Here is a 27896-nt window from a genome sequence, read left to right as displayed (position 1 = left end):
CTGACGTAGGAATGCCGGGGCAGCCAATCAACGATGGCATCTGAAAAATAATAATATTACGGCACTTTTTATGATATACACATTATTAGTGCAACGAAGAAAAGCAAAAAACAAATAAACGAAAGACATCTTAATAAAATTAAAATAATTGAATGACCAGACATTGGTTTATTTTATTGATATAATTTATCAAAGGTTGCTAATCAAATAGAACATATCCACTTGTATACCTTACTTCTAAATGACATGATAATGCATTACCTTCTTACCATAAATACCCTAGATTGTATATATAAAACTTATAAACTATCCATTAAAATATTTGATAAATGTTTAAATTACAGGAGAATTGAAAATGTAATTTTAATGGACATTTCCAAAAGCCTCCTTGGTATTGAAATAATAATTTCTTTGACTTTTGGTTGATAGATTTCATTCCACCTTAAGTCAGGGGTGCTGGGGATAAATCACTCAAAATTAAATGATCAACTATCACCTTTTAGAGTGACAGTTCCCAGGTCATTACAAAATGAAGTTATATTGTTACTGAAATGCAGAAAGTGGCAGTAGAAATGGATGTGAGGGACAGGAAACTGAAGAGAACATAGCTTTATTATTTCATAAAAATGATATGTCCATGTGGAGATATGCAAAATCACAGGATTTAAGTTCACACTGGTGTTATTATTATATTATTGGTACAATATGGACAATCATCGCTGCAATACATCAGTTAGCTGTCATTCAATGTGAACTTTAGTTCAGAATTATCTTTCCCATTGATCCCTCATCACAAGTTACAATTCAGTTAAGATCAGAAACAGTTCATCAACAAGACTCTTGAGAAAACATTTAATTAAGGGCACCTTTCAAGCATCGCTGACCAAAAACAGAAAAATATAAACAATTTGAGAAAGACTAAGAAAATAAACATGGCTTTCAACAAAAAGCTTGTTCAATGTACTTCCAGGTGACCAAATACACAGTATATCTGCACTTGCATAAACACACAGCATAAATAACAAGGAAGGGACAAAAATGGATTCCAAAAATGTAGAAAATGCACTGTACATTTTGCCTTAGGGTACTGAGAAGCCATGCATGCTGATTTACCTGCCTAGAGCAATTATTATCCAATTGCTGCATAAACAGAAACACACGCTGATGTTACGAGTTGTGATTTTAAGCAATGTTATTGAGTGTAGCATCTTTTTTTTTAACAATTTCAGGAAGAATTTTTTTTACACTGTAAATTATGCTCAAGTCAATACTGTTGGAATGCAGTCGAGCTGCTTTATGTGAAGAGCAAAGAAGTTGCATTTCACTCAATCCACTGGCAGAGGAATAGTTTGTGCTGTATTACAGTATCTTGCTATTTTAACCAAAGAGATCCTCAAGCTACTCTTTGTCAATATACTTTTAGTATATTATATATTGTTGCTGTTGACTACTGCTGCGATGTTCAAATGATGCTGAATTCAGTTGGTTTAATCCAGTGTTTTGAAGACATGTATTTGAGGGGGATACCTTCATTTTTTAAAGCATAGTATGTAGAATCAGTGGTGGAGGACAGAATAACCAGAACCAATTGTCACATAACCAATCAGTGTTTAGTGACCCCACTGGGCTTTTTACCAGTCTTGGTCTTTAAATAGTTTTTGTATAGAAGCAGTCTCTCTGTGGTGTGAGATGGCAGGCGGCTCCTCTTGGCTCTCACGATGCACGCTGCCATGGGACACAGCCGATCGAAGCCCCCCGAGGTAGCCGGCACTGCCAGCAGGTTCTTGGTGATTCTCTGAAGCAGAGGAAACCGAGTGGCAGATTTCCAGAACAACACACTGGAGTTGCTTTCCCACAGCGGTTCTGATAGGTACACATCGAGCTCTGATGTCTTCATGCTCTTTGCAGCCGGCTGGAGGAAGTTGAAGATGGACTTACGCTTGAGGTTGTTCCCGCTGAGTCCGTCGGAGTTGTTGTCGTCGGAGCTGCCACTAGATACCTTCATCGTCACGCTGTCTTGGCTCTTCTCTTCGCCATTCTGCTGGTTGACCTCTTTGCTTGTCTGGTCTTTATCTGCCTCAACAGGGGGAGATGCTGAGGCCCCCATGCTTTCCACTGCGGCTTCCACAATGGTGCGCGCCAGATGCTTTGGTGGTGGCGATAGGAAACCTGTGATGTCCACCTCCTGTTTGGCATCAGGAAACGGCTGAGAAAAAAACATTCAAGCGAGGATGAGAGTTCAGATTCTGGGTGCAGATCCTCAGAGGAGTAACAGAGAGCTCAATATAAACACTTTCATTCAAATGTACAAGATGCCATTTGATGCAATACATAAAGCACAACATAAAAGCACTGCTTTATTTCAATACCTGCAGTTTGATCCTCGGGTCGAGCACAGCAGCTATTATCATGTCCTTCTGTTGAATCATGGACTGGAAGTGTGTGTGGAGGCCAGTGCGCAGGGCCTTGTTGAAGTGGGTGTAGTTAGTGACAAGGCTCTCCAGAGCCTTATCAAGGCCGATGAGGGACGGTATGATGAAAGAAAAAGTCACTCCATTTCCTTGCAGTACCTGGTTAAGAAGAAGCAAAAAGGAAATTATCTCACATAATCTTTTACTGACATCACTACTGTATTTCCATACATGTACATAATATTTCTAAAAGGTATTCACAAAGAAAGTATCTTATACTTAAATCTGGGCTGAATGTACTAATGATAGTAGATATTAAAAAGATAGTAAGTTTCAATGCGTATTACTTCATATTTCTTCTTAAGCCGTCTGCATCATTATTTTCCACCATTTCAGAAATAAATTACAACAAGAAAGTAAAGGAAACTGGAAATGCAAGTATAAATAGGAAAGGATTTGTGACCAAATGGCTCAAGTAATGTTCGGGTTTTAAAAAAACATATACAAGTGCAATTTATTATGAAATATGATCCAACACATCCATGAAATCTACTTTCTCTTTTACCTGCAAGGCCTCCTCAAAAGGCTCAAGAAGACCCAGGATGTCGATCACTTGCTCCCTCTTGGCCATGACCAGAGGCGGGACACTGGCTGTGTCGTTGGCCTCTATGCGAGCCTGAGCTAAGAGAGTCATGATGGCGCTCCAGGTGGACTCCTGCACCATGCGCCGTAAAGACAGCATCATGGAGTTCCAGCGACAGCTACTGGAGGAAGGGCACAGGGACACGTTGCACTCCTTCATCAAAACCTAAACAAATAAAAGATTCAAAACAAGTTAAAGAAAATAATAATCAGGAAAGTATACTCTCTCGGTTGCTGCAAACAAAAAAATGTCAGATCTCCGATAGAATTTAAAATATGTATAACAGTAATGTTTGTATAAGGTGTCTCACCTCAAATAGCACATTTAGCTGATATTAGCATTTTTGCCGGACATTGTCTTATTAGTGAATAAGATGACATTTGCCCCTGTTTATCCGTTTGTCACATCAACTTTGCACCGGCTAAATGTTGTTTATTTATTTGCCTTTGATTTGGACAGCAGCAGCCACACCCAGCTAGCGTAAACGGTATTGGCATAAACATTACTATTTGCACAGAATTTGTCAACGGGTGCCTGCTTTAAATACTCAATATATCTGATGTCAGTAAACTAAAATAACCATATAACAAAATACTACTTCTTGATAATTTTGGTGAATAAATGTTTCTGTACACCAGCAAGAAAAAAAGAAAATGAATCCTTCATATTATGTACAAGCTTTTTCATAAAAAAATCGGATTAAACCTAAATGATGTAGGACAATACATTTGAAAGGTTTAATACACAGAATAGACCTAATGAACACATAATTTCAACAAGACACACTGCCGGTACTACCTCATCTTTGGATGTAAAATCTCTGAAACCCGAAAAACTGATTTGGTTACAGAAATATGTACCGTTGTAAAAAGAATATAATAATACAGGGTAAATTACACTTGCAAGACTTAATTTCTCCTACCTCGCTCCAGTAGGCGCTGCTCCTAAAAAAAGCCACCACGTTGTGGACCTGGGAGATTACATTTTCCACAACCCTGGAGTTCTGCAGTGCCTCTTTAATCACAAGCTGCAATGTTTGGGCCACACAGGTGGCCCTGTTCCCAATCTGTAGCTCTGAAAAAGGGGATTCTGTTCCAGGCATCTGGTTCGACAGAAATGACACCATCTCGTCTCCATCTGGTTCTCCCCTGCTTGATGAGCACATGATCTTATAGTCGCAGAACAAACTGTTCCCGGCCAGGGTTTCTTTGGCCTGGTTGGTGAGGACGTAGCCGATGCTGCGAGGAAATATGCCGTAGCTCAGCAGAACACCTTCAAGCTCCCTGGCCACAGCCGTGCTGAGGTTTTTGTGGCTGAGGTGGCGGAAGGCCACAATGGGACGGCGGATCTGCCAGGACTCACTGACAAAGTGGAGCTGCACCACGACTATGGGATCCTCCACTGGATGGGCATCATCCCCTGCCCAAAGGTCAAAGGTCACGTGAATGGCGCTCTCACCATCTTTGGATTTGGCAAGGCAAGCTTTAAGGTCACGAATGAGCTGAGGCTTGATGGTTCTCTCCACATCATCATAGAGTTGTAGGCCCATGACACGCTGGGACAGCTTGTTGCATTCAGGCCGGACGGTACTCATGAAGGACCTGAAGCCTGCACCTTCAATAAAACTGTGGGGAATAAAGTGAAGGAACATTGGTAAAGTGCATTTTAAATAATGGATGCAAATGCATTAACAAGACTAGTGGTTGGATGTGTATATTTAAGTACATTTGCTTTGCCCAACAGATTAGAAAATGTGTATTCTGTAATTGTAATTCAAAGTCAGGCGACACATATAACATGAACTACAGAAGGTAGACCCACGAAAGGATTTATCTGACTTGGGAAAGTAAACTTAGTTTAACAAACTAACAAATCCAGCAAGGACACTATCAGCCACTAGCGCTACAATTCACCTGAGTGGCAGCATGTCCTCCGCGATCATCCTCAGTGCTGCAGTCACAAACTGTTTCTGTTCCACTGGCGCAGGTGCCGGAGCAGCACTTGAGCTCGAGCTGGGACTGGAACTTGAACTGCGGGGCAAGGAGGGACTCATGGATGCTACAGTCTGTGGAAGCGGAGTGGGCGTCTTCGGTCTGACTTTCTTCTGACACTCCTGCTTCTTTTCTTTCTCTGGCCTTATCTGCAGAAAAACAAAGAGTAAGCAAAATAAACAAGCTTGGCATCTGGAAGCATCACCGAAAAAAATATAAATTGTATTTGATAACATGCATCCCAGACCACCCATAAAATGTTATCTGGTTATTATTGTCATGGCTCTGTTTGGGAGCTGCTTTATCGTAATGTAACTGAAGTAGCTCTACAACATTTGAATGTCTTTCAGTCGGTAAAAGTTAAATAGCAAAAAATATAACCATCATAAATAGCTTACCACTTTTGGAGTTACTGGTTCAGTGTCTAATACAACGTCACATTTGAAGTCCAACTGTAAAACAATATACGAGTTGAGCACAATAGTGTCTTTGTAGCAAAATATTATAAAATAACCACAAAACACATTTTCCTTCCATAATCTGAACAGCCCCAGCGCATGACATTAAGGATTTTGGGAGATGGCCCTGTGGGCCATCTAAGCTAATTTACAGATGGCCCTGAGCCCAATAGAGATTGCCCTGAAAAATACGCGAGGACGAAATGACGCACGAAGGGTTTGGGGGGCCTCCCCCTAGAACATTTAGATTTTTGCAGGTCTTAGATGCTGTCTGGTGCATTCTCTAGACTGAATTATAAGATGAACCACCACAATATTATATTGTACAATTTCAATTGTATTCTTCATTTCACTTGTTTGTTTGCATGAGTTCTTGTTTGTGTTTGCTCGCTTGCATGCCCTGCATAGCTATGAGAAATACTTAAGTTGTTGGTCAAGACACAAGTAAAAAAGTAGAAAACATTACATTCAGTTATAACTGCCAAAACAAACATTATTTAACCTATTATGGCCCTTTGTTAAAAATGTTTGTAATGTTATCTAGTGTTAGTCTGGGAGACCTTGAGTGTACACTGGCCCGGCTTATTAGAAATTAAGAATTGGCAAGAGGTCGAAACCACCCTGAAATAACTGCTTTATACAATTATTAATTACAAACAAATTGAAACATTGTAATATACTGACTTTAAATGATTTGATCGTTAGGTATTCAGCATCAGAATCCGTAAAAAAATTGAAATTCCCGCGAAAATGTGGTTGCATTCGATTAATTGTCCGGATAGTATTCATTGAATAGAAATCGTATTGACCGGGCCAGCCCGAACATCGCGAAGTTGGTCGAACGAATGCCTCCTTATCCTGAAGCTGACCGAGCAGACCCGAGCAGCAGTCGAGAGGAGCCGAGCGCATCCGCGAAGCACACAAAATGGCGACGTCCATGAAAAGACTGGTTGACCGACTTTTGGCAACTTTTTCCAACCGATTTGACCGCTGTCAGGCACTGACACGTCTCCACAATTGCCATAATAGATTGCCCGATCGGGCAACCAGCAGGTGAGGCTTCATTGCCAGAGCTAAATACTAGATTGCCTCGGGCCATCGGGCAGTCGTTAATGTCGAGCCTTGAGCCCACATAATGTTAGAGTATATAAGTAATCATTAAATATTATAGAAATGTATATTCAAATGTTCCCCCTAAGAAATTATTGAGAAAAAAAAACATGAAAATGGCTGTGAATGTAGAAAAACTATAAGCCTTTTATAGTATGTGCTAAACTTAATAAGTACTGTACCTCTCCTTCGACAAAGTTCTGAATATCAAGGGAAATGCTGTCAGCTAGGTCTTTGTACAAGCCCAAATCTACTTTCCGCTTGATGGTGGAGTTCCAGCGATTTTTCACAGAATTGTCTGTCCTGCAAGAGGAGCCAAAAAATATAAATTAAAATGTCTTAGTGAAAAACAAAACAGGCTGAAACTTTCTTACATGCATTTCTTTAGTTTAAGAATAACAACTGAATCATGCATTTAAAATGTCGGTCATTTCTCTCTTTATAAACTTCAGCAAATCCATAACAGCTACTCAACCCACCTTCCAGGGAGCAGCCTGGCAATCTCAGCCCACCGGTTTCCCAAGATGGTGTGGGCTTTGTGGATGATGAGATCTTCTTCATCGGTCCATAAGCTCTTTTTGATAAGTGGGTCGAGGTGGTTGTGCCAGCGCTCACGGCACCGTTTTCCCAAACGTCCCTTCAGGTGCCCGGCAATCAAAGACCACTGTTTGTTGCCGTACTTGCCCACCAGCTCTACTATCTGTCAAGAGAAACTCAATATGTTAACACAGGAGTACAAAATGAGATGTGACAATGTTTACAACAAACTGGTCTTAAGTCTGTTTCAGATGTTCTGTGTAGTTTTTTTTACCATTTCATCTTCCTCTTTGGTCCAGAAGCCCTTGACTAAATCAGGATCCAGGTGCTTTTTCCAGCGGTGCACACAGTCAGATTCTGTCCGCCCCTGCCAAAGTAAAAGCCAATTTGTTTTAGGGAAAAACAGTTGAATTATTTAAGAGGAAAATCAATCGATTGGTTAGTATTTTTCTTTTTTAAATGTTCACAACCTGATAGACAGACACAATGCTGCAAGACACCTGGCCTCACTTTGTCACACCAAACTTTAAAAGTTTACATATAGCTGATCATTAATCATTTTCTCTGACAGGATTGATTGCGTTTCCGCTAAATACTTACTGGTAAAAAAATTGCAATGGTTTTCCAATCTTTTTTTCCAAAATTGTTGATCAGGATTTTGAGATTTTCCTCCTGCACACAAGAGAAAAATCTGTTCAGATACAGTACCATTTTAAAGTAATTTTAAAAACTGATAACTTTTGCCAGTAGCTACGGAACAAACTCATCCATAGAAACATATGTGACTACATTACTTAAGCATGAGTTTGCACAACTGCCTCAGTTGGCACTTTTTGCAAGCATGCTGCAAAATGTAGGCCATGGAAGCTATGATAGCAAAATAAAGGAAATAATATTATGTTGCTCCAGATAATGTAATCAGATGAATATCTGATATATAGACATTAGGATCAGAGCCCTCTTTCTACTCACTTCTTCCTGAGTCCATTTGACTTTACACTTCGAACCATCCTTCTGGTCAGCTGCGTCCGAGTCAGTGTCAATGTACTTATTACTATCCCCTTCTTCGTCCATGCTGCAACCACAGAAAAACAGAAATGTAAACATGTATAACTGTGTTTCAATATATGACGTTTATTAATAGTGACATAGCAATCACTATCTACTGTCTCTCAAGTGATCATTGATATCAACATATGACATAGTTGATATGGACTTTATATTGGTGCAATTGAGTTTGAATGTCAATTTTAGAAATAATAATTCATATCATGTTGCATTGGTGTACCATAAGATGTTTCAGAAGCAGATGCAAAAACAGATATGTCACTGCAAGAAAGCATCAGTCTATGGTAAAAGCAACGCAGAGTACTGGCCGATGCAAATCACCACTTTATTAAGTCAATATCAAACATATTATTACCTTATGCAATACAAATTATGAAGTGATCAATCTGCAACTGTTTATCAAAGGTTGTGTAGTTTGCAGAGATGTTGAATTGGACTGCATGATAGAGGTGTTTCTGCAGCTTTGTGTGGCTCACATTTAAAACATTAGAAACGCATAATGTCCCGTTTTACTCTTCTATTCTTTACCATTGAAAAAAGAAAACCGAGTTGCTACTGCTGCTTTGAAAACAGGCATTTGAAATTACATTTTTCATATACAAAATACAAATAACAAACTACGTTTTTTTGCCTAGCCTGTAAATGTTCCGTCTGTTGAAAGCTTGTGTTTTTCTTTTTCCCGTCCAACAACATTTCAACAGAATCGTGATAGCTTAACTGTCCATAGACAAGTTGACATAGCTTAGCAGCTAACAGAATCTGTTAAACCAAACAGTTACTCTCGACTTACATACACATCGTTGTCATTTATATCTCAACAGTGCGCTTAGCAACTCTCAAGACAAGATTATTGGGACAAATAAGCCAAAAATTGTATTTCAACCAATTAACTTATAACAAAACTTGACTGTAACTTCAAGCTAGCTAACTTGGCTACATAGTATCATGAGCACGCTTTAGGAAACGTTGACTGTTACTTAAGTAGGGCGCCTCTAGCGGGGCATCGTGTCCGCAAATGCACACTTTTTAGTGGCGAACAAATAAGGAGTTTGAGATGATAACAATGGAGAAAGTTAGCTGACATTACAGTAGGGATAACAAATTCATGCCCACCTAAATTCCAGACTGTGCAACTGCTTCTGGAAAACAGCCGGGTCCAGCTTTTCCAGCTCACTACCACGAAACAACAGAACATAGGACATGAAAGAGAGGAAACACTCGTCTCACTCACACTCTCATATAATGTAGCAATGTAGCCACTTGATGTACAGCTGTGTCGATGGTTACATTATAATTAATACAGCTGTGAGACATGTCTACCAGGCGAACTGCATAAACACACTTCATATTATTTATTTTATTTAATGCAACGTTAACGTTAACGTCTCCCACACTTACCCGCGCGACATCCCTCCTCTGTCTCTGCTGGCAGACTGGAGCTCTCAACTGCTGCTGAAATAGTTTAACAGAAACTAAAACAAACCGTAGTTTGGGGGATAAAAGTAACCTCAAATAACACACGCTTGATTACATACCTGTTAGTTATTCAAATACAGACACAGATAAAGAATTTGTGGTCTTGTATCTGTAGAAATTTACCCGGGAGTCCGGGCTGTGGAGCAGGCGATGTGTTCAAGAACAACACTGCTATACAATCTCCCCGGAAACCATGTGAGGGACGGTTTGGTTCCAACCGGCGCAAACGGCTAACGGCTGCTGTTGCTGCAGGCTCTGCTGCTCGACATGCTGTTTCCTCTCCAACATTAACGTTTATAAATCACTTTAAAAGCATACCAGTGTCAATACAGCCTTCAGAAAAAGTCATACTTACTCGTTTATAAGGACAACACAAGTTGAAACATGATAGTGTATAATGTTCCACGTTCCACCACAATAGCAACATTAGCCTCTTTACAAAATCAGGTTAATTATGCTAGGCTAGGCTACAAGTCACGTTGCTTTAAGTAAATCAGGCGTAATTCGATTTATTTTCAGCTTTTTTTGTTGAAATGACACTGCTATGTTATCATAGTTTATAATGTTAAAGACAGACGTACATTGTTGAACCTTGACTTGTTCAGTTTGTCAGTTGCACCATCCATTGCAGTCTTAACAGTGTTGCCAAGCAACGGTTGGTTAGTCAAAGCAAATGTAACTAATGCTTACTATTACACAATGCCGCCTCACAAAATAATGGAGGAAACTAAGAAGTTATTTAACAACACAAACAACAACAACAATTGGAAGTTCAGTTTGAAGGCTAAATTAGTCAGGCAGAGAAACATGAATACAAAAAAACACATGCAGCAACGACACATGATGTTCATTAAATTATCTTTGATTTAATATGTTTAAATAGGCCTACATGATTTATAAGGTAAATGAAAACTATTGTCTTGCAATTCCTCTAGTTTAACAGAGATAGACCTACTGCTTCTCTTCTACGCTACGATAGTTAGCTTTTAGTCAGTGTTTGTTTTTTCTCATTTGCAATCTGATAATACTCCCCTTCCTTTGTATGCAGTAAAATAAATAAAATTGCTAATATGTTAGAGGACTCAAGAAAAAAAGCTAATTTTAAGTTAAAAAACATATAGCGTACTAACCTTTCATCAGCTAGCAAAAACCAGCTAGCATTACAGCTAGCTCGTGTGCTTTGTTTTTTTACCTCTTTCTTTTCTTTTCTTTAATCTGTTTTGTAAATGGTCAAAAACTATTGAAATCCTGTTGCCCATATCATTTGATCATAATGAAAATGTCTAAAACTATGTATTATATGTTAAGTATACTGTATGTGACACACACTTCCACTTACATAAAAAACAGAGGTCGACTCCACATTCATTTGAATGATTCCTTTCCATCTGTGTGTCAATCACCCTGATCATGTGTTTCTCATTTTGACCACTAAGTGGTGCAGTTGTACAGTAATGTGAGCTGTTCATATGTTGTTCTCACTGGTGGACAGGTGTGTCTCCGGAGTTAATAATTGACCTATTGGATCACTCTGGATAATTTCAATTAATAAGTCTCTGCTGGTTATGGTGGACACTTATTTTTCAGTTGTTATGCAGAGATAAAACACAAGAGAAGCAATAAAACAGATAAGAGAGCAAAGAAAACAAGACCAAACAGCCATAACAAAAGGGACGTTAATATACCAACATATTCCTCTTTAAAGATTTCTTGAAATTCTCTTTAGATTCTTCTTATAGATTACCGTATAAATAAATCATTTAGGGACAAGGGGGTGAGATTAAATAAATTATACTTCTTCTCACTCCTTTTCGAACACTAGATGTGGCACTGTTTATGTTGCTAATGCTGTTGTTGTTGTAAATGTCCTTTTTTGTTTTGATTTCTCTTACATGACTATGCACTGCAACATCTGTTTTGTTTTGTAATTATTTATTTTACTTGTTCGAAATAAATGTATCAATCGATCAAATCATATAAATCTTTTATATAAAATATTATCCAAAAATCTTCAATTTTGCTCATGCATTATATTTATTTCCCCTCTCGTGTTTGGTCTTTTGTTTAATTTTGTTTTACTTTTAACTGCCTCTATTTTGGTCCTGACCTTGCTTTGATCATGTCATTGGTATGATATATTTCCAATCTTTTGTTAATTTATTTATAAAGAAGGATACTATGTCTCTATGACATGTTATAAATTAGATGTGTGGTTTTTATTGTGACTTTGAAGTGTTTGCGCTGTCATTAATGTTTTCCCTGCTGATGAATCAGAGTTGGTAAACATTAATCAGATGATGGCATAGATAGCATGATATTTGCAGAGCTGAAGTGTGACAAGTTTGTGGAATGTAACAAGTTGCGAGCTAAGAGGACTTTGAGCAATTGTGCAGTTACCCTTTAATCCTCGAGTTGCCTCCTTCAAGTTGCACAATATTCTCTGTTCAAATCTGGTTGAATCTGACCTGTTTTTTCTTTTCAGTAACTTTATTCAAATCTTTCCAAAGTGAAAATTGTTTTAGATAGTATCGAAACACAGTTTATCAGAAGTAAAAACTCTCTTTAAATATTCGGTATCATGAAGTATACCCGAAATGTAGCAGAATTGATTAAAAATAAAAACAGGTAAATTAAATAAACATTACATTGCATTTAGCTGACGCTTTTATCCAAAGCGACTTACAATAAGTGCATTCGACCAAGAAGATACAAACTAGAAGAAAACAGAATCATACAAGTACATCAGGTTTCATAGAGCCAAAACATTTCAAGTGCTACTCAACTGGCTTTAGATAAGCCAGTCCTTTGTTTGTATATAAGTGCTTTGTTAGTAATTGTATTGCTCGAAGTAGAGTCGAAAGAGATGAGTTTTCATTCTGCGCCGGAAGATGTGTAGGCTTCTTCTGTCGTGATTTCAATGAGGAGCTCATTCCACCATTTTGGAGCCAGGATAGCAAACCGACGTGTTTTTGCTGATGGGAACTTGGGTCCAGTGCGGGTGCAGCGAGCCGTTTGGCTGATGCAGAGCGGAGTGCACGTGTTGGGGTGTAAAGTTTAACGATGTCCTTCATGTAGGAAGGGCCAGAACCATTCACAGCATGGTACGCAAGTACCAGTGTCTTGAAGTGGATTCTAGCAGTTACCGGAAGCCAGTGAAGGGAGCGGAGGAGCATTTTGGAAGGTTGAAGACCAGACGAGCCGCTGCATTCTGGATGAGCTGCAGAGGTCGGATGGCACATGCAGGTAGACCAGCCAGAAGGGAGTTGCAGTAGTCTAGGCATGAGATGAGAGCTGCAGAGGTCGGATGGCACATGCAGGTATACCAGCCAGGAGGGAGTTGCAGTAGTCTAGGCATGAGATGACGAGAGCCTGGACCAGAAGTTGCTTCGCTTTCTGGGCCAAGAGGGGACGCAGCGGGTTGTGGCAGCGATGTTTGCAGTGAAGGACAGTTTGTTATCTAGGGTCACACCCAGATTTCTTGCAGTCTGAGTCGGGGAAACAACAGAGGGGCCGATGTTGATTGTTAGGTCAAGAGTGGGACACTCTTTTCCCGGAAGAAAAAGCAGCTCAGTCTTGTCAAGGTTGAGCTTGGGGTGGTGAGCAGACATCCACCGAGAGATGTCAGCTAGACAAGCAGAGATGCGTGCGACGACCTGGGTTTCAGAACGGGGAAAAGACAGAATTAATTGGGTGTCGTCAGCGTAGCAATGGTATGAAAAACCATGCGGGCTAAGGACCGATCCGAGCGACTTTGTGTACAGAGAGAAGAGGAGGGGATCAAGGACAGAGCCCTGAGGGACCCCTGTAGTTAATTGACAAGGGTCGGACTCGGACCCTATCCAAGTTACCCTGTAGGTGCGGTCTTTGAGGTATGAGATGAGGAGGGAAAGTGCAGAACCCGAAACTCCAAGTTCTTGGAGAGTGCAAAGGAGGATCTGATGGTTCACCATGTTGAATGCAGCAGACAGGTCCAGAAGGATGATGACAGAGGAGAGGGAGGCTGCTTTAGCCGTTTGCAGTTCCTCAGAGAAAGCGAGGAGGGCAGTTTCTGTGGAGTGACCTGCCTTGAAACCAGACTGGTGCGGACCCAGAAGGTTGTTCTGATGGAGATAACAGGAGAGTTGTTTAAAGACGGCGCGTTCAAGTGTTTTAGACAGGAACGGGGGGAGAAAGACAGGCCTGTAGTTTATAACATCGGACGGGTTGAGAGTGGGTTTCTTTAGGAGAGGGTTTACTCTTGCCTCCTTGAGACTGTTTGGAAAGTGACCAGAATTTAGAGAAGTGTTGATGAAATGGGTGAGAAACGGTAGAATATCAGGAGAGATAGTCTGAAGGAGGTTTGAGGGGATAGGGTCCAGAGGACAGGAGGTGGTAGGACGGGCAGAGGTAATAAGGGTAAGAAACCTCACTTGGAGAGAGAGGGGAGAAGGAGGTTAGTGTGTGGGTGAACGGTGGGTCTGGTGACCCAGCGGTGAGTAAAGATGAGTCGGAAAAAGAAGAGCGAATATCATCAACCTTTTTTTTCAAAGTAGTTAACGAAGTCGTTTGGAGGAAGGGAGGAGGGGAAAGGGGCTCTGGGGGGGTCCAGGAGGGTGGAGAAGATAGAAAATAGTTGTTGGGGATTGGAGTAGGAAGAATGGATCGAGATATCGAGAGATCCAAGAAGAGAAAGAGGAGAGGAGAGCTTGATAGGTTAGGAGGTCGTAAGGGTGTTTGGATTTCCACCGTTTCCGCTCACCTGCCCGAAGGATGGTTCTATTAGCACGCAGTGCATCATTTAGCCAGGGAGCAGGAGGGGACTGACGAGCCTGCCGAGATGTGAGAGGACAGAGAGAGTCCAGAGAGGATGAAAGAGTCGAGAGGAGAGTTTCTGCAGCAGAGTTTGGAGGCAGGAGTTGGAACGAGTCAGAGGAAGGAAGGGCTGAGAGCATCGATGAGGTAAGAGTAGAGGGGGAGAGGGAACGAAGGTTACGACGGACGGGTGCAGAGTTAGAAGAGATTAGTTTGTTATGTTTGGAAACGGGTAGAGAGAATGACATTTAAAATTGATCCGAGGTGTGGAGTGGGTTTACAGAGAGGTTAGAAGTAGTGCAGTTCCTTGAGAATATGAGATCAAGGACATTGCCAGCGTTATGAGTTGGTGGGGATGGAGACAGTGAGAAAGCAAAAGAGATGTTAGTTCGTCTATCTTCCCTGTCTGGAGGTTGAAGTCTCCGAGAAGTACAGTGGGAGGGCCAGTTTCAGGGATGTGTGAGAGGAGATTATCTAATTCCTCCAAGAGGTCCCCCAGGGCGCCTGGTGGACGGTAGAGAACAACAATGGTTAATTGTATATGGGTTACTGTGACCGCATGGAATTCAAAGGTGGAAGGAGTGAAGTTAGGTAGCTTGAAGAGGGAAAAGCTCTATTTGGGAGAGAGCAGGAGACCAGTGCCACCTCCTCTGGCAGTGGGTCTGGGTGTTTGGGAGAAGGAATATGCTGTGGAGAGAGCTGCTGGGGTGGATGTGTTGGATGGAGTAATCCAAGTCTCAGTGAGAGCAAGGAAATCCAGAGACTGCAGGGAAGCGTAGCCAGAAATGAAGTCAGCCTTATAGGAACAGCTGACTGGCAGTTCCACAGGCCACCTATAACTATGTTGGATCTCAGTGGAGCATGTGGGATAGACGAGAGCAGGCAGGTTATATCGATTAGGAGATACACAGGGCCATTAATAATTGCGAGAAGACACATGAACAGGAATGGAGATTATACACATGTTTTTAGCAAGAGTGGATATAAACACCAGCGATACTTAGCTAATTTAAAGTAGGATTTACCTCCTCTTTGCCTCCCTCGTGACTCCAACAGGACTCTATTTGTCTTTGTCAGTCTTCGTCTGTCTGCAACACGTTCTCACTCCCAACCCATCACATGTAGACGGACGGTCAGGGCCCCTCCCCGTCACCCTATTACGCACAGGGTACCCCTTGAGAGTCAGTTTTCAACGGGCAGGGCGTCCCATTGACTTGCATAGAGCTCCCTGAACGTTGGTAATAGACGAGTTTGGATTGCGGCGAAATGCACTCCGCAGATCCATTCTCAAAGCGTTTATCAACCTTTTTCTTACTCAATATCAAGCCACACTTATTGTTTTTACTTCTTTATTTTAATTGAATAATGTAGGACTTTTGTAGCCATCAGTTATGGGGAGAGTAGGGGCTCAGAATACTGAAATCTGTATTGTTTCATCGTTTTTTCCTTCTAATTTTGTATTATTTTCTAAACCACACACTGCTATTTACTCAACAATAACCCATAATTATCCTTGTGTTTATTTATTTGTTTGATTAATAAACACAAGTTGGAGTCCGTCAGGACCGAGGGTCGGAGCAGCTGATAGTAGTTGCTTTAGAGAATTTTACATCCGGAAGCAGAGTCCTGCATCGGGTCTGGTACCCGTGGGTGACCCGCAAAAAAAGTGATTCGCGGGTGGTAACGCTTTTTTGCGGGTTCGGTTCTGGGTAAAACAAAGATGATGCGGGTCGGGCCGCGGGTGTTGCATAATAAATATATTAAAATGATAATAATTTAGTTTAATGTTTAAATCCTCAGACCTCTCCCCCGCGGAACGGCGCATAATCATAACCTGTGCAGCGCATCAATCTGCTGCTGAGCGCGCCACATTCGAAATGGCTGAGGTGAAGCTCTCCAGCGGAGAATACAGCATTGTCAATATCTCTTGCTCAAGAACGAAATCCAACGTTTGGGAGGCTTTTGGTGTCAAATATGGCAGTAGCCATCGATCATCTTAAGATAAGATATACTTTATTGATCCCAAGTTGGAAACATTACATTACATTACATTACATTGCATTTAGCTGACGCTTTTATCCAAAGCGACTTACAATAAGTGCATTCGACCAGGAAGATACAACCTTTAAGAAAACAGAATCATATAAGTACATCAGGTTTCATAGAGCCAAACATTTCAAGTGCTACTCAACTGGCATTTAGAAAGCCAGCCCTTTATTAGTATATAAGTGCTTTGTTAGTAATTCTATCGCTCGAAGTGGAGTCTAAAGAGATGAGTTCATTCAAACATTTGCGTTACATCAGCATGTGTAACAGTTGTAAATATGCAGTGGTGTTTATTTGTAAATCATTTAGTATAATCACACAAATTCTGTGTTTTATATTTAATAATTCTGTGTTTTTTATTTATTGAATATTCAATACCTGACAAGGTCGGAGTTGAAAAACTCGGGTCGCAGGTTCCTCAACAGTGCATTACAAGACATCTATCAATATGTGTGTATACCTCCACCATTAAACTGTTGTATTCTGCAAATTTCTTATACTATCTACATACATCTTAAGAGTATAATACATATGTATAATATCAGTTAAAATAAGTGCTTAAACATACAGTAGTTAACATTGCAGGAAAGCAATATATTAGTACTTTGTCAGGCTTAATATTTATACCGCCAAAGCTTTTTTCTTATTCAAAATAAGACCTTAACTTAAAGTATTCTTTAATGTTTAAATAAAGCCATTAGTTTGCCTGTCTGTGTCTCCTATTAATATCTAATAATACAAATAATACACGCGGCTGGCTCACAGCCAACATGTCTGCCGCTTGGAGATATTTCAAAATATCAGAGAAAGAGGTGCGGATTGCAATTTGTAAAACGTGTTCAGCTGACATTTCTCGAGGGGGTTTAACTGCAAAGACTTTCACCACTTCGGGATTAGTCCACCACTTGAAATCAAAACACCCGGACAAATATGCGGAGTATGATCAACGTAACCCTGTTCTCTGACATTCGGTGATATTTTTTCGGTGCTAAAACCCTTTCGGCCGAAAGTGCCTTTTTAACCATTTTCGGCCGATAATTTTCGGTGGCCGAACATTCGGTGCATCCCTAATTATTATATTAATATTGACAATAACAACCGACCATTAGACCATTTGCCGGGGAGCCTTCTCATGGCGTCTATTATCAACGCTATGGGAGGTCTATGAAGGTCTATGGGACGCCGTGCCCGTTGAAAACTGACTCTCAAGGGGTACCCTGTGCGTAATATAGTGACGGGGAGGGGCCCTGACCGACCGTCAACATGTGACGGGTTGGGAGTGAGAACGTGTTGCTGTCTGACGCTCCTGGAAAGTGCTACCTAAAATGGACACCTGATTGCTGAGTTGTCACAGCTGTGGGGCCACGCCCCTTTAATTAGTTAACTCTCTGCAGCTGATGGGCCTCAATAGGAAATCGAAACTGGCTCACTCCTGAGTTGGTAATGAAACTTTTTACTGGCACAATAGTTTACAATTACATTAAACCCTAAGTTATAAAGTTATAAGTTCAACCCTTTATACAGTACTGTAGCGGTTTAGAGATTAAAATCACAATTTCAATCAGATCAACTACAGAGCATTTATAGTAGAGAGTAATATATAAACCATTTAACTGATCGTATGTGTAGCACATGCACACATATGAAATCTACATTACTTGTGCCAAAATATGATACAGCTGAAACATACAACTGTGCATTTAAGTGTTTAACTTTTTCCCCCTTTACATAGGCCTACAATTAACGATTGTAACATGCTGTGTGTGTCTATTTGTTTGTTTTGTGTTCAATAATTCTACTCTATTGGATCCTTATTCATCTGTCATGCTCGACTGAATGCAGTTGAGTTACACCCTTTAGAACACACATGCAAACACACACACAGTAAAATGAACTATGAGCGCGGCCCAATTCCAAATCACACCCTACCCACTCCCACTCCTCGACGGAGTGACACTCGCAGCTAAATGACGCCCCCGCCTTTCAGGTTGAGGGCGTAAATGCAGCAGCAAGCTTTGGGACAAGCTCCCCTCTCTCCGCCAGTAACAGGAAATGCCGTAACTGTATGTAACAACGGTTTCAAATCAGCATCTCTTTGACAAAAAATAAAATGAATAGACCTAACTAAAATAAAACTCCAAACATCTTTAATTGTGTTAAAGTGATGGTGAAGTTCTCCCATCGTATATTTACAAGCCACTGTCTTCTTAGGTCGACTTGGGTTTAGGGCGACCATGATGTCCCGCTTTGTGCCGGTGTCGGTACACGATGTGTTCGGGGTACACGATGTGTTCGGGGTCCGTCTCTTACCAGTGACGTCACGCATTGTACGCATTGTGGTTGGCTGTACGGTAATTTACCCAGGGGTGCTCGGGGGCAAATCACATCTACAGATCATGACGAACCAAATTTAAGTATTCCTATACTCCTAGCGTGTGAAAATGTTTGTGAAAAACATGTTTAAAAAAAATGAAAACGGAGCAATGGCTGTACGCCATTGGTTGTACGGCAACTCAAGAGGACCATCATACACGGTCAAATTCCGAAAATTTAAACAGAGCCTACACTTCATTCTTTACTTTGTCCGTTATTATATGTAGAAGATGAACTACCTCTCTGAAAAATCCCAATATGTTCATTTTGATGGGCTGTCTTCTGAGTGGTTAAACATCACTAATGATTTTCTGACTTCCGACTGCTTTGGATATATAATTACACCACAATAAGGTTTTACTATCACAGTGCACTGAGATTTGTGACAAACTGTAAAGCACTTACGCATCACTGTACACTATAAACCAAGGCGGTTTTGCCATCACTTACTGTACGGAGGCTCAGTCACTGGTACATTTTCATTTACAAAGCCATGTTGGATAAAGTACCATCTTATATCTGCTCCCTGATCTCTCGGCAAATTGAAAGTACTTATTGCCTGAGATCTCATGCTGTGGTTTTATTTAATGTGCCAAGTGCTAGGAGTGTCTTAGGGAAGAAAGCTTTTAGATGTGCAGCTCCACTAACTTGGAACAGTCTGCAAAAAGAATGAAAAATTACCAAGCTGGTACCACTACATGTTTTTAAAGCTCGTTTGGATGCTCCACAATCACATGCTGTTAGTACCTGTACATGTGGATAGATATGTAAAATGTAATCCCTGTAATGTTTGCTGTATGATGTCCTTTTGTTGTTCTGTTGTTTATGTTTTTATGTCTTCATGTGGAACTGTAGTTACCTACTGTAACTCCAGCTTCTATGAGTAAATGGCGTAGCCCTCTAAGGCTATCGCTATTGGGTAATCCCCCTGCGCACCCGCGCAGCACTGAAACACTTGTAGTCCACGCCCACCCGCAAGGTGGGCCCCATCCTCGGGCCTCCTTCCGGTATAAATAGGAAGGAGGCCCGACAATCTGCTCCCATACAAAATAACTTTTCTTCAGCTATTCGTAGAGCCAGTGGGGCCCAGCGCTTAGAGGGCTACGCCATTTACTCATAGAAGCTGGGGTTACAGTAGGTAACCTCAGTTCTATTTCGTATATGGCTTCGCCCTTTAAGGCTATCGCTATTGGGTTAAGGGCGAAGCATGATGTAGTCTGCGCCCCACTGGGTCCGCCCGGCACTAGAAGCACAGACACACCTGCTCAATAACACCCCATGCCTGTTGTGCCATGCGTAATGGCGCATCACCGTCCCTGGAATATAGCATAACATGAATATTTTCCATGAGGGGACGAAGGCTGGGAACAATACATACCTGCCGCTCTGAAAAGTAGTGACGAAGGTCATACTTTGCCCAGTGACAAAAAGAGGGGGAACAGCAGCTCTCTGCGTGCAGACAGGCAGAAGAGCGCACGGCTGGATCCCTGACGTCACTCACTCTGACAAGACACTCCGTACAGGGTGTGTCAGAGAGGAATGGGAGACATCCCTCAAATACAATTGAATAAATGAACAGGGGGAAGACCAAGATGCAGCAGTGCAAATGTCTTCTACTGACATTCCTCCGTGCAAAGCCGTGGAGGAGGACATTCCTCTGGTGGAGTGCGCATTGATGTTCTCCGGGAGATCCACCCCAGAGGAGACATAAGCCTGTGACACAGCTTCACACAGCCAGTGTGACAGCCGTTGTGCAGACAGAGGCTGCCCGATCGAGCGCTCTCTATAATGCACAAACAGGCACTGAGAACGGCGCAAGGCAGCCGTGCGCGCCACTAGCAGGACAGCGCGCGCACAGGACAGAGGAGATGAGACGTGGCTTCTTCCTCCGACCTGTGAGGAGGGGGAAAGAAGCCATCCAAGGTGATCACTCATGACTCTAACGAGCTTGTGATGACCTTTGGCATAAAAGCCGGGTTAGGACGTAAAACAGCTGAACTGCCATCTCCTTGGATCCAGAGGCATGACGGAGCCACAGAGAGAGCAGACAAATCACTCACCCTCTTCGCTGATAGAGCCAAAAAGTAATACTACTTTGGCTGACAACAGTTTAAGGGGAACCTGGTCTAAAGGTTCAAATGGGGCTTTGCTTTAGTGCGCGTAACACCAAAGCCAAATCCCACTGAGGCGCCAGTGCGCGTGACACAGGTCTGAGTCTCCGTACTCCTCGCATAACACGCCTGCTGCGCTCTGCGAGCCCCTCTGTTCAATTCGCCGGGAATAAACATTGCTCTGATGAGAGCAACGTGTGTGCGCGCCCAGAACAGCAGCCGCCTGGCTGCATTCAGAAGCTGCGCAGATCGTACTCCTCCCTGGCGATTGAGGTAGGCTGCTTCCATAGCCGTGGCCTGTTGTCTGTGCGAATCAACACATTGATTACAGCAACGGGGCGACTCCCCCGTTTTTTTCCGAGATTTAGAAAAATAGCGGAGTAAAAACCGCGCCAGACACTGTTCCTGGGATGACAGGAGTGTTTCTTGTATCCCATGGAACTGCTGGGGGGAGAGGCTTCTCTGTGATGTGCCGTAATGGTCGTCATGGTGACGAGCAGTGTTTCCTTTATCCCATTGAACTGTGGGGGGGAGAGAGAGGCGAACTGCAGGACGTATCCTCTGCTGATCAGCCTGCTCATCCATCTGTCCATCAGACACATTCGCTGCCACTCTGAGAAAAACTCTGAGAGCGGGCGCACGTTCTCGGGATGTGTTTTTGGTCGTCATGGTGACGAGCAACACCAGAGCCCCTGCCGCCGCTGCCCGTGAGGCAACCCAAGGTGTGCTTGGACCGAAAGGGCTGCGCGGGGGCCTCCACACGCTGCGTCTCACTCCGACCCTCATCATGAGGCGCGTACACGCTCATGGGATGGATGGAGGTGTGTGCAGTGCTGCCCACATGAGGCGTTAACGGCGCTCATGGGTTTATTAAGGCCGTGTGTACGAGGCGTATCTCGGACAGAGGAATGCCGCGAGCTCTGTAGTTTATTAACCAACAGGTTAAAACTAGGCTTCTGCAGCGAGCCCTGCTGTCTACTAATCAACAGATTAGTGGCAGCCGGCTTAATTAGCGCGCTCTGAAATTTATTAACCGACAGGTTAAAACCAGGCTTTAGCAACGAGCCCTGCTGGCTATTAACCGACAGGTTATAGGCAGCTGGTTTACACAGGGCGTGAGGCAACCCCAGGTGGGCTTGGACCGAAAGGGCTGTGCGGGGGCCTCCACACGCTGCGTCTCACTCCGACTCTCATCATGAGGCGCGTACACGCTCAGGGGATGGATGGAGGTGTGTGCAGTGCTGCTCACATGAGGCGTTATATAACGGCGCTCATGGGTTTATTATGACCGTGTGTAGGAGGCGTATCTCGGACAGAGGAATGCCGCGAGCTCTGCAGGTTATTAATCGAGGTTAAAACCGGCAGGCTTCTGCAGCGAGACCTGCTGGTAATCAACAGATTAGTGGCAGCCGGCTTAATTAGCGAACTCTGCAGTTTATTAACCGATAGGTTAAAACCAGCAGGCTTCTGCAGCAAGCCCTAGGCGCCGTGGCGCTGCGGGCGCTGCCGCTGGGGGCACTCAGCCTGGAATACTGCTCATTCCCCCGTTCTGGCTTCTCTGTGATGTGCTGTAATGGTCGTCATGGTGACGAGCCACGCCATTGCCCTCACCGCCGCTGCCCGTGAGGTTAACCGATAGGTTAAAACCAGCAGGCTTCTGCAGGGAGGCCTGCTGTCTACTTAATCAACAGATTAAGTAGCTGGCTTAATTACCGGCTCTGCTTCCTCGGAGGCTCATGCGGAGCAGACCAGGAGCGGGGGAGCCTCACTCCCCTTTGACTCGCCGCCGGGAGACCCTGTCTGTGGTAGCGGGGGAGCTGAGACGTGGGATGGAGCCCCTGGAGCCACCTAAGGGCGAGTCTGGCTGGAGCCAGCTGACATGCTGGCGAATGCTGTCCGCCTGTTCCGCGGCCGTCTTCATGGACTCCACCATGGCGTGGAACTGGGGTCCTAACAGCCCTTACGGGCTGATTGGAGCGTCCAGTAGCACTTTTCTGGCCGTCTCCGTAACAGACGCCTGCTGGAGCCAGAAGTGGCGCTGGATCTGTGTCACCCACGCGGAAATCGTCGCCTGGGAGACAGCGACGGACGCTCACAGAGTGAGCGCCGTAGTGGCCGCCTTGCTGATTTCCTCTGCCTCGGTGAGCAGCGCGATGATATTCGCCGCCGCCTGAAAGGCACACTGGTGCACCCGGTCGGCCTGGCGGGCGACATACTCTCTGGGGGAGCTCAACGTAGGGCGCCGTCCTGTGGCGACGGAGAAGGGGACCGCATGCTCGGCCGCCAAACCAGCCCTCTGCTCCAACTCTGTCTCCCCCGTCCGGGGGAGGGAGGGAGGGGAGAACCGCACGGTGAGCCATGGAGGGAGACGAGGTAGGAATCGTCCGACTCCTGCCTGGCACTCGGCTCCAGGGACATGCTGCCGTCCACGTGCTCCTGGAAGGGCCAATCGTCCTCGTCGGCCACAGCAGCTAGAGCGTCCGCTCTTCGCTTCCTGTCGGCTGATGGGAGACGGCACAATGTGAGCAAGCGACCTGCTGGCTGCGAGCTGCGTCCGCGTGCTCTGGCCTCAGGCAGGATTCGCACATTGCGTTCTGGTCATAGCTCATGATATATCCTGAGCCACATGAGGGACAATTTCGGACGCAGTTGTTGCTCATGATGTTTAATGGTTCTGTGCTTCAGTAACTGCCGTGGTTTGCTGAAGAAAAGAGGGAGCAGATTGTCGGGCCTCCTTCCTATTTATAGCGGAATGAAGCCCGAGGGTGGGGCCCACCTTGCGGGTGGGCGTGGACTACAAGTGTTTCAGTGCTGCGCGGGTGCGCAGGGGGATTACCCAATAGCGATAGCCTTAGAGGGCAAAGCCATATACGAAATAGAACCTACTGCTGCAGCTCTCCCTTGAAAAATAGATCATTGATGTCAATGGGATTTTACCTGGATAAATAAAGGTTTTGAATTGAATGTTGAGCATTAACTGCAAGTCACTCAAATGCATAAACTGGAGAATAATTATGTTTCAAGTATTACAGAAAACATATCCAAGTGTAACAGACATCCAGTATTAACCTTACAGTTTTTTACTAACAGTAACCAACTAATAATTTTCATAAAGTGTATATTTATTCCAAACTCATAATATATATATATATATATATATATATATATGTAATCAAACATAATGCACAATGGTACACAGTATCCAAACTCTTTAGGCACTGGTCAGAGGCATTCATGTAAAGCAGATCACCAGAATCCAATACTGGTAAAAACGTTGCAGAGATCAAATGTTTCCTTGTCTGAAAGGAGAAACCTAATTTTAAAACAACATTTTCAGTATGTGACTTGAAAGATAAGTTCTGATCAATAATAAAACCTAGATTGTGTATGTAGTGACCCTTTCAATGTCAATGTCAGTCCCTTGAACAGTACAAATGTTGGGGAGAAAAGAAGTTAACTTTTTGCCATTTGAGAATATCATGAGTTTGGAGTTGTCTGCATTTAATACTAACTTGAGTTGAGATAAATGGAATTGAATAACATCAAAGGCAGACTGGAGGAAATCAAGACTTTGCTCTATAGAAGAGGATGAACAATAAATAACAGTATCATCTGCATAAAAATGAAAAGCAGCATTTGAAAAATTATTAGAGATTATTTACATATAGGGTGAAATTATTGGTCCTAATATGGAACCTTGGCGCACACCCTTTCAAATCAAATCAATCAAATCAAGTTTTATTTATATAGCACATTTACAAACGATTTTTGGTCGAGCCAAAGTGCTGTACAAATAATAAAAATACCCTACAGTAAAGACATTTTACAGCTAATACAACAGCAGTTTGTTCAGAATATCAGTATGAGAAGAAAACGACACCCTCTGTCCTTAGACCCTCACATCGTACAAGGAAAAACTTCCAGAGAAAACCCACAGTTTAAAGGGAAAAATGGGAGAAACCTCGGGGAGAGCAACAGAAGAGGGATCCCTCTCCCAGGACGGACAGACGTGCAATAGATGCCGTGTGCAAATCGAAGAGATAATACATTTGACAGCATAGGTTGACCAAATGTTAGGAAATGTATGTGTCTATAATAAGAGGATGAATCCACGAAGATGTCAACAATCCTGTGGGAGCCTTCAGGGAGGCAGCACGACAAGAACCAGGCAGGACCGCAGAGACAGGTTCAGCCACGACCCGAAGTCCACGACTTAATCCAGAACTCAGAATAGAGGGACCACAGCAAGAGGATCAGCCTCGAATCAAGATCCCGGCGTCGATATAGACACAAAAGAAGAACAATTTGGCTGGGTTAATCGGAACATGAGAATACACAGATACAGACAGACAGAAGGAAGAACAAGCACTCCCTTTGGAGTGATTTTTTTAAAATATTGAAGTTAAATGCATCAATCTGATGCACTTTGAGAGCAAAATGAAGAGATATATGGATACCTCTCAACATCCATAAACAACAGTAAACAGATTTACTTTGTCTTTATGGATTCGATTGTAGACTCGATTGTGATTGCTGCACATTATCCCTTACTTAATAAATACTTTTTTTGATAATCTATTATATAGAAAAGTATATCATATTGATATATAATATATAATTTCTTGATAATATATAATATAATCACATATAACAATCAAAACGAAATAAGTAGTATTAAGTATTACGGCTAAGAAAATATTGTACATGTGAAATAGTTGTATGTATTGATTTAAATTGACATGCATCCGCTAAGAAAAATAGTCCGTTGTTACTGTTTGAACTAACGTATAATGGCACTGAACATATTACATATTACCTACCATATTACGTTATATACTTCTTACCTTCGATTTCTCTTATTCTTCTCCTCATTCGTCCTAGTTTTTCTTCAAGTTTGTATTGTATTTCTTCAAGTTTTTATCTTGTTGGTCGAATGCACTTAAGCGTCAGCTAAATGCAATGTAATGTAATGATAAAAAAAAACCTCTATACTCTAGACAGCGTGGGTAAATTACCTTACAGCCAACCACAATGCGTGACGTCACTGACGTTATTACGTCGTGCCGTCGTACGTCGTGACGTCACTGGTAAGAGACGGACCCCGAACACATCGTGTACCCCGAACACATCGTGTACCCCGAACACATCGTGTACCGACACCGGACTGCACAGCATCTTTCCGACTTTTGCAAATTGAGACGATGTCCCGCATATTTCATTTTGATTGGCCAAAACGCTTTTCTGCTGTTATGTTTTAAACTGCATTATTTAAGTTGCGCTGACAGGCGTCCCCCCCCCCCCCCCCCCCCCCCCCCCCCCCGCGCGCGCTGACAGTTCACGAGCGTCCACGTCTCTCACTGACCAATGGACTCAGATTAAGAAACTAATCCTTGTTTAGGATGAAAAGTCTCTACAAATAAAAATCAATAAAGTAAAAATGGAGTAGATAAGTAGAATAAAGAAATGCTCATGTAAAGTATCCTACTTTCCATTAGATAATTTAGTGAACTATTAATGATGCACATTGCACCATGCACTTCATGTTAACATGATGTCTTCAATCACAAATCTGTATTTATTAGATTCATATGTCACTTCAGGGCTGGCCCTAGACTTTTGGGGGCCCTAAGCAAGCTCTGGCTTGGGGGCCCCCCTCATTCTAGCGCGTTCTCACTACACAAAACAAGGAACCAACTTTTGTCTTATGATGATAGCATAAGCACACATATTGTATAAATAAGCATGTAAACACCGTGGACCTAACCTCCTCTAGGGGGGTCCGGGGGCACGCTCCCCCGGGAAGATTTTTTTTTAAATATTGAAGTTAAAAGCATCAATCTGGTGCACTTTGAGACCAAAATTAAGAGATCTATGGATACATCTCTCAACACCCATATGAAACAGAACTGTAAACAGATTTTTCTTTATGGATATCTTACAAATCACTTAAACTGTATTCAAGTTTTGTCATATAGTATTTCATAACTGTTTTTCATTTATTCTCTCTGGCTGTCCATCTCATAATGTTCACATAGAAACTAGCTGTCAATAGGAATATCATTCAGAAGAATTATAATTTCTTGCAAAAATCTGTCAAAAAAAGAGGTTGCACATTTAAATTCAGGTGTTGTTATGGCAACGTCACTGGCCAAACAGCCACATTTACTGCTGCAAATACATTCAAACATGCTGTTGAAATGTAAAGCAGTGGCAACTATACCACCATTTCAGCTGACTTTTTCTCAGAAATACTGTCACATAACATCCATATATTTCAGTGCTAGGTTGATGCTTAGCTAAGCTAACTCTGAAACACTTTAATTGACAGGACTCCGGATCAACTGTGTACTGTAAGGTAGCTTCTAGCTTCATGTCGAACAGTAAGTCAACATTTCCCAGAGAGCTTTCTTTTAAATCACCAGGTAGCGCTAAAAAACATTACATTTAGATTATATAACAAAGTGTTTATTTAATCTGGCTAGCTATAGCTACTTGCTAATGGTTTAGCTTACCCCCGCGGTTCAAAGTAACGTCAACGTAGCTGTAATTTATGCTTTGCTTACATGTTCGCATAACTTGGAAGTTTACTGACATTTACATACCTTGTTTACCTGGCTCAAGTAGTGGCTCTGGGGTTGTTGTGTGAGCCCCCACTTGAGAATTGTCATATTTTTAAAGAAAATGTTCTCTTATGTCCATCTTCAAAAACTCTGAGTCCGACTGACAGTTTATTTTAAACATTGTCACAGGTCACATGATAGGTACCTGTCGGCCAATAAGACAGATGTTTATTTCCATTCAACTCTCTGGTTGGTCTGGTGTCTTGCCTCTGTTGCATTCACTGAACACGGGAAATGACAATCCTGCCGTCCTCTCTTGTG

At 42.5% G+C, this 27896-nt stretch overlaps 1 protein-coding gene across 6 annotated transcripts; it reads right to left on the bottom strand.

The window, feature by feature from the left end:
• Positions 1–594: 594 nt before the first annotated feature.
• On the bottom strand, positions 595–27636 carry mybl2a (v-myb avian myeloblastosis viral oncogene homolog-like 2a). Of its 6 annotated transcripts, none has more exons than XM_079678217.1 (14): positions 27618–27635; positions 9617–9670; positions 9332–9391; positions 8123–8225; positions 7751–7822; positions 7425–7517; positions 7093–7313; positions 6796–6916; positions 5444–5497; positions 4968–5194; positions 3977–4679; positions 2977–3219; positions 2370–2570; positions 595–2206 (listed from the first exon to the last, which is right to left on the bottom strand). In XM_079678217.1, exons 2-14 carry the CDS (start codon positions 9625–9627, stop codon positions 1604–1606), a joined length of 2712 nt encoding a protein of 903 aa, XP_079534343.1. In that variant the 5' UTR covers positions 9628–9670; positions 27618–27635; the 3' UTR covers positions 595–1603. The 6 variants fall into 6 exon arrangements, with proteins under 6 accessions (XP_079534343.1, XP_079534342.1, XP_079534341.1 ...); XM_079678216.1 differs by lacking the exon at positions 27618–27635 and adding an exon at positions 9754–10057 and having other exon boundaries at positions 9617–9667; XM_079678215.1 differs by lacking the exon at positions 27618–27635 and adding an exon at positions 9754–10056.
• Positions 27637–27896: the final 260 nt, after the last annotated feature.

Source organism: Notothenia rossii, assembly GCF_949606895.1.
Source record: "Notothenia rossii genome assembly, chromosome: 4".
NCBI classification, from domain to species: Eukaryota; Metazoa; Chordata; class Actinopteri; order Perciformes; family Nototheniidae; genus Notothenia; species Notothenia rossii.
This window is presented reverse-complemented; position numbering and strand designations above follow the sequence as displayed.

Excerpts from the sequence above, each read along its gene's own strand:
- mybl2a (XM_079678217.1), bottom strand. Across the intron at positions 2,571-2,976 it reads CTTTTGAGGAGGCCTTGCAG|GTACTGCAAGGAAATGGAGT; the intron begins GTAAAAGAGAAA and ends CTTCTTAACCAG. Across the intron at positions 2,207-2,369 it reads ACCCGAGGATCAAACTGCAG|CCGTTTCCTGATGCCAAACA; the intron begins GTATTGAAATAA and ends TTTTTTTCTCAG.